This window comes from Vanellus vanellus (assembly GCF_965231255.1).
Source record: "Vanellus vanellus genome assembly, chromosome: 1".
NCBI classification, from domain to species: Eukaryota; Metazoa; Chordata; class Aves; order Charadriiformes; family Charadriidae; genus Vanellus; species Vanellus vanellus.
The window spans coordinates 42,581,181-42,591,693 of record NC_138905.1 but is presented as its reverse complement, the minus strand read 5'-3'; the positions used below and the strand labels follow the sequence as shown (position 1 = coordinate 42,591,693).

Below are 10,513 nucleotides of genomic sequence, written 5' to 3'. Positions count from 1 at the left end.
CGTTTGGGGTGCTCCACATTGCACAGCGGTCACTGCCATCTAGCGGGACCAGGGATGGATAACCAACCACCCCAAAGTGGCTGGAGGGACCCACCAGCACCTCTCTGCTGCTGGGCCTGCCGGATTCTCCTTCTCGCTTTTTTTCTTTTTCCATTTTATCCTCAGAGCAGAAGGTGGATACTCCACGTGCCGTTTCAGGGTAGAGACAATGCATCCCATCAAACGCCTCACAGCCCCACCGAGGGACGCTCTGTCCTTTGCAAGCTGTCCCACAGCAGCCTCCCTGTCCGAAGGACATAGACAGAGAGAATTTAAAATAAATGGCTGAAATCATGCACCAACTCAACAGCAAACTTGCAGGCGGCAGGGATCCTGGTGTCCTGTTCCTTGTGGGAGATGCGGCTGGGAGAGGGCTGGGAGATGGAGCAGGCTAGGAAAGACAGCAGTCAGGTTCAAAGAAAAGTTTTGGGGGGTCAAAACTGATTTTTGAATTAGTATTTTATTTATGTGTAAATCAGATGATAGTAATATCTTTCTTGTCATTACGGTAATTAAACACCCCAGAGCACAGGCTTTTATGAATTGGTCTGATGAACACCTGCCAAGCACAAAGGCCATCCTCCCTCAGAGATGGAGGCATTCTCACTCTTAAATGTCTCTTCCAGTTCTTCTCTCCATTGGCTTTTAACATTTGCCATAAAAGACAGTGAAGGAGGCACGCTCTTCCTTTTTTACTGAAGAAAAAGCCCAGTTACAGGTAGAGGAGGGGGGAGGGAGAAAGATGCAGAGCATCCCCCCAGAGAGCCTTAAATTACATTATTCAACTGAATAATTAGGTCTCACCAGGAACATGGTTTCTTTAGTTATAAGCACTGAAATACTTCAAGTATTTATCAATGTACTTCAGTTTACACTTCGATGATGCTGGTTCTTTTTCCCTTTGCATTGCACAACAGCGATAGAAAACTCAAAGCTCAAGAACGTGGCTAGAAAAGATGTTTCACATGAAAGAGGAAGGAAAGACAATGCTTGCTCGATGCCTCTCATCTCAGCTGTGCTGTTAAATTTCTTAGGGTCTGTGCCTGTAATAAGAAGCAGAGCCGAGAAGGGGCTGCAGAGCCACCTCGGGGAAGCAGGGGAGGTCTCCAGCACTATGACCACCCACCAGACCCTTGTAAGCATGAGAGGGACCCTGCTGTGTTCACAGAGGCCACTGTTGCCCCGGTGCGGGCACACCTTGAGATAAAGTAACGTGGATGGAGAGCTGTGGGACGTTTCAGTGCTCACAAGCAGCAAGGAGGCCTTTCAATCAGACGCGCGGCCTGGCAACACCCGTCACCCACAACCCACAGAACGGAGGCCAGCACTGAGCCTTGCTGCGGGGCACAGCAGGCATCCCTGTCTGCTCGCACTGGCTTTATTTTCATCTCTGTGCTCCCAGGGAAGGGCCACCCGACAATAAAACGCGTATTATTCTGAACATACACGATAAAGCCGCTCTCTAACCCCCCGCAGCCCAGCGCGGCCTCTCGCCGCGCCCCTCAGCGCTCCCCCCTGCCGGGACTACCGCTCCCGGCGTGCACCGCGCCCGGGCCCCGCCCCCTTCCGGCGCGCCGCGCTTCCGGCGCCGGGTGAGCGGTGGCGGCGCGCGGGCAGACATGGTGGATTCTCCCCAGGCGGCCGAGGCCGAGGCCGAGGCGGGGGCCGGGCCGAAGAAAAAAGAAAAACAAAAGAACAGAAACAAAAATAAAGCGGCAGCAGGTGGGGGCGGGTAGAGGGTCCGTGCAGGGCTGGCAGCCGGCTCGCCGGGAAGCCCCCGGGGCCGCGGGTTCCCCCCGGGGCCGCGGGTTCCCCCCGTGGCCGCGGGCCTTCTGCCCTGTGCTGGTGCGGGGAGACTCCCCTGTTTCCTCAGACAGCCTGAGGCTGAGGAGCTTGGCGGCAATTCCGTGTAGGCGGAGAGGTAGCGTGGGGAAGGCGGGCTGCCTCCCGGCTTGCGTCGCTGGGGTGGGACAGGAGCGGCTGTTGGGTGCGAGGGGTGCGCAGCGGTGGGGGCTTCTGGTGGGGCCGTCCTCACAGTCCTCTGGTTGCTCGCCTCAGCATGGTATGGCTTGTTCTCGTGTAATATCGTGCCCACAGCGCCTACCTCAGTTATGGAGTTATTTTTTTTTTAAGTAGCTTAAAGCAGTAACTTTTTTTAAGGTTAGAAGACATGCAAGATGCATTCAGCAGACTATTAAACAGAAATTTGTGTCCCTGCTTTCATTTACTGTATCTTTTGTAGTTAAACAGGGAGGAGAGTAATAGTTGCTGATGAAAGAGAAGGAAAAAAACAACTTTTTTTTTATACCTATAACAGTTGATGAATCTGAACTTCTCACTGTGCCAGATGGATGGAAAGAGCCGGCCTTTACAAGAGAAGATAATCCCAAAGGTCTGCTGGAAGAAAGCAGTTTTGCAACGTTATTCCCAAAGTACAGAGAAGCGTACTTGAAAGAGTGCTGGCCACTCGTCCAGAAAGCCCTGGGTGAACATGTATGCATACTTACTAATTGTGATACTGCGTTTTATCTTTTGGGAGATACAGGTGTTACGTAAGCTTATAAAAATAGTGCAGGTTGATTTTCTGATACTGTATTTGTGTAAATTTCTACTGTGCTTGCGTTTAGAATTGGTAGTGTCATTTTTTGTTGTCATCAAAATCAGTGAAGGTCTGCGTAGTCAGACTTGCAGTTCTTTACAGATGCTGTCAGGAAAGCTCTCTGCAGCAGCAAGTCTCCTCATCCAGATGCTGACAACTTTGTTGCGCCTGAATTCAAGGAGACAAGGGAGTGGTGTTTCAGGCCTTGTGACACATGTATTCAGTCTTTTTTGTTTGTGTCTGTGTGTCAGTTTCCTCAAGCTGAAAGTCACTTGAGGAAATCTGGAAAATGAATCTGCATTCAGTATGTAGCATTCTGTTTGCAAACTTCTTACTGCCAAAGATGAATTCTGAGGCTCTTATTTAGACATTGATTCTCTGTTTCTTTTTAAATATTGCAGTTTGTGAATGGAACACTGGATCTAATTGAAGGAAGCATGACTGTCACGACCACTAAGAAGACTTTTGATCCATATGCAATCATCAGGGCTAGAGATTTAATAAAACTTCTGGCAAGAAGTGTTCCATTTGAACAGGTCTGTATTAAATCATGGAAGTTTGTATCAAATTCTATCATAATACGTATAGTACCTTTTCAAAATGCGGGATTTTCAAGTGAGTCACGTAAAATAAGAAATTTATTTAAAGTAAATATATCTGAAAGCGAAGTGGGAAGAATAAACTGCAGTATCTTCCTGACTTCTGAATGATACATTTGCGTTTAGATGATATTGCCTCCTTCTTTTATCTTTAGGCAGTTCGTATCCTTCAGGATGATGTTGCATGTGATATCATTAAAATAGGCTCTCTGGTGAGAAAGAGGGACACTTTTATAAAAAGAAGAGGACGACTTCTTGGGCCCAAAGGGTCTACTCTGAAGGTATTTCCAATAGGTGTAGTAACCAGAAAATTCTTAGACCCAAATTTGTGTCAGGTTTTCAGTTTACGCTTACTTCATTTCTTTTTTTGGTGTAGGCCCTGGAACTGTTAACTAACTGTTATATTATGGTGCAAGGCAACACTGTTTCAGCTCTTGGACCCTTTAGTGGCCTAAAAGAGGTAAGGAAAGGCAGACAAGCAGTTTGTGTAGCATACTTCTCTGCCCAGCTTGAGGGCAGACAAGAGGCAAAAATCTGGTAACCTCAAGAGTGTCTCACTGACTTTTCAGCTGTATGTTTATAAGTTACATTTACATGAATATCCATAGTCTTAGCATCTTAGCTGCTGAATTTTGTTTAGAGTATGAGATCTTTCTGTCTTGGAAGTAAAAAAATATTTGCTAAATACTCTTAATTTATTTATTTTAGAAAGATTTTTTGTAGTTTTGGATAAGAGGTGTAAGAATGAAAATACTGCAGTGTTAATGACATATAACCTTAAGGAACATCTAATGCTTTTAGTAACTATGTAGGAGAAGACAGCTTGTCAAAAGCAAGAGTCCTCATGATGCCATAAAATCCGTGGTAACAGGAAAGTAATGTTTGTGGGGTGTGCTGGAGTGTATTATAAACATGACAATGTTACTGATATTTCTGAAGTGCTGTGCCTTCTAGTTAGCAATGTGCATTAGCTTTTTAAATCTACCTACTTTTAGGGGTGGAGGGAAAAGGAGGCGTGACAGTATACCTGGTATTTTAATTGATTAGAATATGATATACTTGCTGAGTTTTCTGATTGTTTTTTTTTATTATTATTATTTAATTAAATACAGGTTAGAAAAGTTGTTCTGGACACGATGAAGAATATACATCCCATATATAACATTAAGGTTAGTATGGTCCACTGTGCATCTCTGTTTACAAGAAAGCACTATTTCTTCTCAGAGAGTTGTATGTTAATAAGGTACATGTTTCTGTGTGGTAATCTGGTTTTGAGAATTTCTGTAGAGTGCTTCTTCAAAAAAAGTCCTGACTTTGTTCTCCTCCATTTTACCAGGATATACTGCCATAATATCATTAACAGTATCTGAGAAAACATCAAAGGAAAAGTGTGTATAAACTTTCATGTCTTCAGTTCTTTGCTTGGTACTTGCTCATTTAAACTGAGGCACCTTCTCCAGTGCACTCTGTCCCCATTTTGAGACACACATATCTTTTTGGTTCTACTGTTCACAACTAAACCCCTCTACTCTTCCTGAAGTGAGAGATGGAACATTCAGATGTAGCATATTCAACGTAAGAAAGTTTAGTAAAACATGTAGTTTGGACCTCTTGGCTATTACTGTAATACTATTTTCTTAATAACTTCTTTTTGACATTCTAAAACTACTGAAGACTCTGATGATCAAAAGGGAATTATCAAAAGATCCTGAACTGAGGTCTCAAAGTTGGGAAAGATTTTTGCCTAAGTTCAAGCGGAAGAACTTGAACAAACGCAAGGAGCCAAAGAAGAAAAATACTAAGAAGGAGTACACACCATTCCCACCTCCACAGCCAGAAAGCCAGGTCAGCTGAAACTTTATTTGGTTATGCAGGAATCTAGCATGACTTGAAATCTTGTTCTTGCTAACAAGAGGTTGGGTGGCCTTTTCTGTCAAGTTCTGATTTCTTGGTACGATACATCTGGCTTATAATGCATAATTATCTGAAGCTTCTCGATACTTGTCTTACACAGATTGATAAAGAATTGGCAAGTGGTGAATACTTCTTGAAAGAAAGACAGAAGAAACGAAAGCAAGTGGAAGAGATAAAGGTAAAGTTGTAACCTGCTGTTCAGTTAAAAAGCATTTGACTGCTGACTTGGATTGTTTGTTGGGTTTTTTTCGCCCCTTTTGCCCTGCTGTACTGATACTTGACCTTTTTATTGGTAACTTTAGGCAAAGCAAGCAGATGCAATCAAGAAAAGGCAAGAAGAAAGAAATAAAGCTTTTATCCCGCCAAAGGAAAAGCCACTTGTGAAAACAAAGAAAGGTAACAATTTGTTTTTTCCTTTTCTAAAACCTTTTGCTGTTGATTCCTAGGCTGAGTGATTTTGAAGAGGTACAGCTGTAGGAAATACTTAAGGTCATGCAAAAAAATCCTAATGCTCAAATCCATGTCTGAAGTTGCCAGGGACAGTAGAAAGATCGTGAGGCCCGTAACTCTGTACCTATAAAATGACAGTTCTCCGTAGAATATTTTCCTGATGGAGGTACTGGGATGGCCATCTCAATTGGTTGTTCTGTCTACATCAGTTTTTGGCTCAGTCTTGTAGCGAAGCGGCCATAATTTTTGCATTCAAATGGCTTTTCTGTTAAGAAAAAGAAGCCCAAAAGCAATACTTACTTGGAAACTTATGCCACAGTATTGGTATAAGATAGGATAAATAGTTTTTTTAAAAGTTACAGTGAAACCACACTATATGCCGAGTAAGAACTTGTGTTCTCAGATGATCTGGGTTTTACGCACTAGGGAAACAAGTTTTCTGTTTTCGTGGATTCATTGACTATACTACATATTCATTGTATTGCATATACTCTGTATGTTTTGTATTAGATGTACTACCTACGTATTATTGCACTACATATTACACAGTTTCAGATTAATCGAAAAGTTCATGTTTCTCGAAAAGCATGTGTTCTGCATCATTGGTACAGTACTTTTTTGTGATGGCAATAAATTTTCAGTAATCCTGCTATTAATTGTACTGTGTCTCAAATACTGTGCTTTTCTAGCTGCTGTATGTTTTGACCCGAAATCCTTCAGTCTTCAAGAATAAATGATAGCAATAGTTTGTATGTAGAGAAGAACTGAGATCCAAGGACAGCTGGTACCCACTGTGAGATGTAGGAATTAACTCTGTGAGACAGAAGAGTTGGATCCAAACTCATGACACACCCAAAAGAAAAAATACCATTACCTAGATAAACATAACAGTACGTTATTCATGTTGCTCAGCATTAAGTGTTACTTCAGTACTCTGGCACTCTCTGTAGAAGTCTCTTATAAAGGTCTTCATGCAGATTAAAGATGTGTGTCATATTCCCCCAGCACACCCCATTCTGTTTCTGACAGTGGCCGTTAATGGACGGCCAGGGAAAGAGTATAAGGATGGGACAGGTATGTTTGGGATCTTACCACCTTAGTTATACGCAAAGAGACAAAATACCATGAAAGCTTCTCTGGGTATAAGAACTCAATAATTAATTTCTTGTCGTCTTATGTGAGACCAACCAAGCCAATAGGCTGATGTCCAAGACTGTGTGTGTGTATTAATTTCGGAGGGCTACACCTGTGATCTGAGACACGGGTGATAATAGTTTGTAAGTGTGCAGAGTGTGTCATCTGTGTTCCAATGCAGTTGTATAGGATTTCTTATATGAATGTTCTTTGAATTCTACTGAGAGAGTTTTGTGGATAATACTTGTGTTTTTTACTATGTAGCCTCCACTGAGAAAAAAATTGATATTGAAGCCATCAAGGAAAAAGTAAAGAATGCAAAGAAGAAGAAATTAGGAGCACTTTCTGTGGAAGAAGTCAAGTTAAAAATGGCAGCAGATGAAAAGAAAAAAAAGAAAAAGAAGTAATTCACCACCTTTTCTGCCACATTAATGAACGTTTTCACACTTGGAAGATTTGAGACTTCTTGCTGTCTGTATAATCTGGACAAGAAAAAACAAGGTAGAAAGATCATTCTCTTTTCGTAAGTACACTTTAATTGGTGGACCTGAAAGCGGCTGTGCAAAATTGCCAAGGTTGGCGAAGAAAACCTGCGCTGCTGTGTTGTTTGAGGAAGTAAGGGAGTGTACTTGGATAACATGCATCTGCCTAAAGGGAAGGTTTCGTAATAGAAACATTTAGGAGTTTGATGCAGGATTTTAGACATTAGGGTCAGAGAACTTGGTGAGAGTTGAAGGTAGTTCTTGCATGAAAGACTACCAGACCTATATGCAGCCTCAGTTATGGTGATAACTGTTGCAAAATGGGCAAGATTTATTGCTGTATTATGCTTTTGTTTCTGTAAAAGCTGATTATTTTTGCGTGTCTTGTCTGACTGTTAATAAACTATTTTAATACATTGTTCTTAAATCCTTGAATTAGTCAGTTACTGTACAACCTACATCTTATTTTCCAGGAAACAAGCTCACAGCTTCATGTGAGAATTAGACAAACCTTAATTTTAACTGAATGCCATTAATGAAATGTCATTTATTAGCATTATCCTGGAGGCTGTTAGACAGAATGTGGTAAAAAGCAAGTGTCTTTCTACATGGAATGTGCTGCAGGGAAAGCAGAAGGTCGTGTTATCTTTAAATACAATTTTAATTTATTTCTTGCTTGCAAGAAAATGTAAGAAATTGTGTTCCTCTTTTTTTTTTTTTTCTTTTTTTTGAGGCCCTTCCCCTTTTGTAAAGGAAGTTTAGAGGTTTTTAGTTTCCTGAAAATGCAAATTGTGATGAAATAAAGTTCATCAGAAGAGCAGATGTTGCTTATTTCATACATCTGAGATTAAAGAATTTAATAACTAGGAGGTGGTACAGCCACAACAATTTCGTGATTATGCTGGAGTCCTTTTGCACATGCAGTGGAAATGATTATGCTAGAACATTGCAACTCACTGCTTTTAGGTTGGTGACTTTTGATTTGAAACTAGTAAGCAAAAACACAGCCATTTCCTTTTTTGCATATATAAAGTAGAATTTAGAATATATGTGGTTAAATAGCCAGTACATGTACATTGAGAAGTAGCTAAGATGCTTGCCCTTTAGGCTAGGGGACAACATTAGCCTTCGTGTGCCTTTCAGTTATGTGATCACTTCTTGGCACTTAATTATTAAGGAAAAAATGCTCTCAGTCCTTTTATGGACTGCATTTTTCATAAACGACAATTCAGTTACCTACAAAATCAATCAGGAAAATACTGCTTCAGCAGATAATTCACTGAGAATATGATCAATAAGTCACAAGTATCCATCTCAGAAACCGCAGTGAACTGATGGGTTTAGTGATTAAAAGCTTTCTTGAAACACCAACTCTTGTTTAGCAGTTGACAGTGTACAGGGGTCACCGAAGTTCAGTACCAGTCAGGTAGTTCATGCCTCTCATATAGTGAAAGGACTAATTTCAACAGGAGGCACTGCAATATTTGAGTTTAAATGCCTGTTTTCACAGTGTGATCCCATGAACGAGTGCTTCAACAGAAGAGTCTGCAGAGCTAGAAGCCAGTAAGGAGGAGTCTGACTGTAGCCAGGGAAAGAGCATGAGTGTATTAGGGGAGGGAGAGTCCTTGATTCTAATCTGGACAGTATGAGGCACCTTTCACTACAGATGACTGGCATAGATGTTCCCTTGTTTTTAATTTTAACTTTTTAAAAAACAAACCAGTGTGGTGCTGGTTTCTCTACACTGGTCTTGTAGGCTGACATTTCATTTCAGGAACCCAATCCAGCTGGAAGCACCCTACAAAAAAGCGATGGTTTTTCAGCAGCGTCAGCTAACTGCGTGTTTGCCTGCGTTGCAGTGCAGGAAAACAGCTCAGCTTGGTGGCAGCCTGGTCTTAAATTATGTATATTTCCATGAAAGTGTGATTTTTTTTTTTTTTTTTTTTAATTTTTTTTTAATTTAGGACCCACAGCTGAGGCATCTATATAGCTTTATCCCTATCCATACTAAAACTCTTAATAGACTTCAGGGAGTCTTGTCGTTCTGTTGTTATGGGATGAAAAGGCTTTGCATTGTGTTTAATCTTTTTCAGTTGTTATGGTTGACAGGTCTTACAAATTGTTGGTTGGACATTTATTTACTTGAACTGGAAAATCAAGAAAGCCTACTCGTATTCCTGTAGGCAAGTTAAACCAAAGGATTTGTCAGCTTAGAGCCCATATCTGAATGGTAACTGGCTGCATGGGCTCACTGTTCATGCTTTTTGCACCTATTTTCTCAGAGAATATGGCTATACAATTCCAACACTTGTATAAAAAGTAAATAATAGAAAACAAAGTGGATCTGGAAGGGTGAAAAATTGTTTATGGTATTTTTGGAACAGCTTAAACTATTGCAAATTGTCTCCTTAAACTGATTTTAGAGTTTACAGACTTGGGAAAAAGTACCTGGAGGCTGTATTATATATCAGTGTTTTGCATTTATCGTACGGAATTCATGGGCATATGCCCTAAGATGAATGCGGACAACTCAAAGTGGTTTATCATCCAGAGTTAAATATCTAGATTTTTGGATGTCCTTAAAATGAGATGCCGTACTTGTTTAGCTTTGACATCTTGACTTTCAGGCTTTTTTGTTTGAAAGATACCATGTTGTAAAGTTTAGGGTTTTTTTTCCCCTAAGCCCCAGTGATTTACAGGTTTTTTTAACAAAGCTTTTTCTGTGGTGTTTCCGTAGAGCTGCTGAAGTATATAGTTCAATGACAGTGCTGTGAATGTTTTGAACTTTAAGGGCTCTGTGTTCGTTCTATTTACTCTCCTGGAGACCAAGCGTAGATTAAACTAAGCAGGGGAGAATTCTTGCTGAGCTCATTTTTGCTCCCTGGATGCAGCAGTGTATGCTCTTCCCTCTCCTACATTTCTCTGCAGCACTAGGATCTAACTGCACCTGGCTTCAGTGGGGCAGACACCGTGCCTGGCTCTGTGCTGGGGTGGGCGCCCTGCACAAGAGAGCCTACACAGAGTAAGTCCCACTGCCCATGTGCTGCTTGCCATCCCATTTTCAGATGGGACTTTGTGGTACATGGAGCTTGAGGCTTGGGTCTCACATAAAAGAATGGCAAACAGAAAAGTGGGGAGGAAAACAGCTGCTCTTTTTAACAGATAGACCCATGGCCTTGCTTTTGCAATGGAGATTTTTTTTATTGAAAACACCCTAATCTGCCCAGTCTGGAAGACAGAACCAAGCTTGGCTCTCTGAAAAGTGGGCCAGCATGGGTACTGGGACCCTGGTCACT

The 10,513-nt window shown here is 41.5% G+C and overlaps 1 protein-coding gene across 1 annotated transcript; it reads left to right on the top strand.

Moving 5' to 3' along the window:
- The first annotated feature begins 1,634 nt into the window (after positions 1-1,634).
- On the top strand, positions 1,635-7,644 carry KRR1 (KRR1 small subunit processome component homolog). The gene is made up of 10 exons (XM_082490413.1): positions 1,635-1,761; positions 2,357-2,532; positions 3,040-3,174; positions 3,393-3,518; positions 3,614-3,697; positions 4,350-4,406; positions 4,912-5,082; positions 5,252-5,329; positions 5,454-5,547; positions 7,000-7,644. The coding sequence occupies exons 1-10, from the start codon at positions 1,659-1,661 to the stop codon at positions 7,140-7,142; spliced, it is 1,167 nt and encodes a 388-aa protein (XP_082346539.1). The 5' UTR covers positions 1,635-1,658; the 3' UTR covers positions 7,143-7,644.
- Positions 7,645-10,513: the final 2,869 nt, after the last annotated feature.

Bases quoted from the DNA above. Each gene is read 5' to 3' on its own strand.
- KRR1 (XM_082490413.1), top strand. From the start codon at position 1,659: ATGGTGGATTCTCCCCAGGCGGCCGAGGCCGAGGCCGAGGCGGGGGCC. The intron at 3,519-3,613 runs GTATTTCCAATA...TTTTTGGTGTAG, and splicing joins CCAAAGGGTCTACTCTGAAG to GCCCTGGAACTGTTAACTAA. The intron at 5,548-6,999 runs GTAACAATTTGT...TTTACTATGTAG, and splicing joins ACTTGTGAAAACAAAGAAAG to CCTCCACTGAGAAAAAAATT.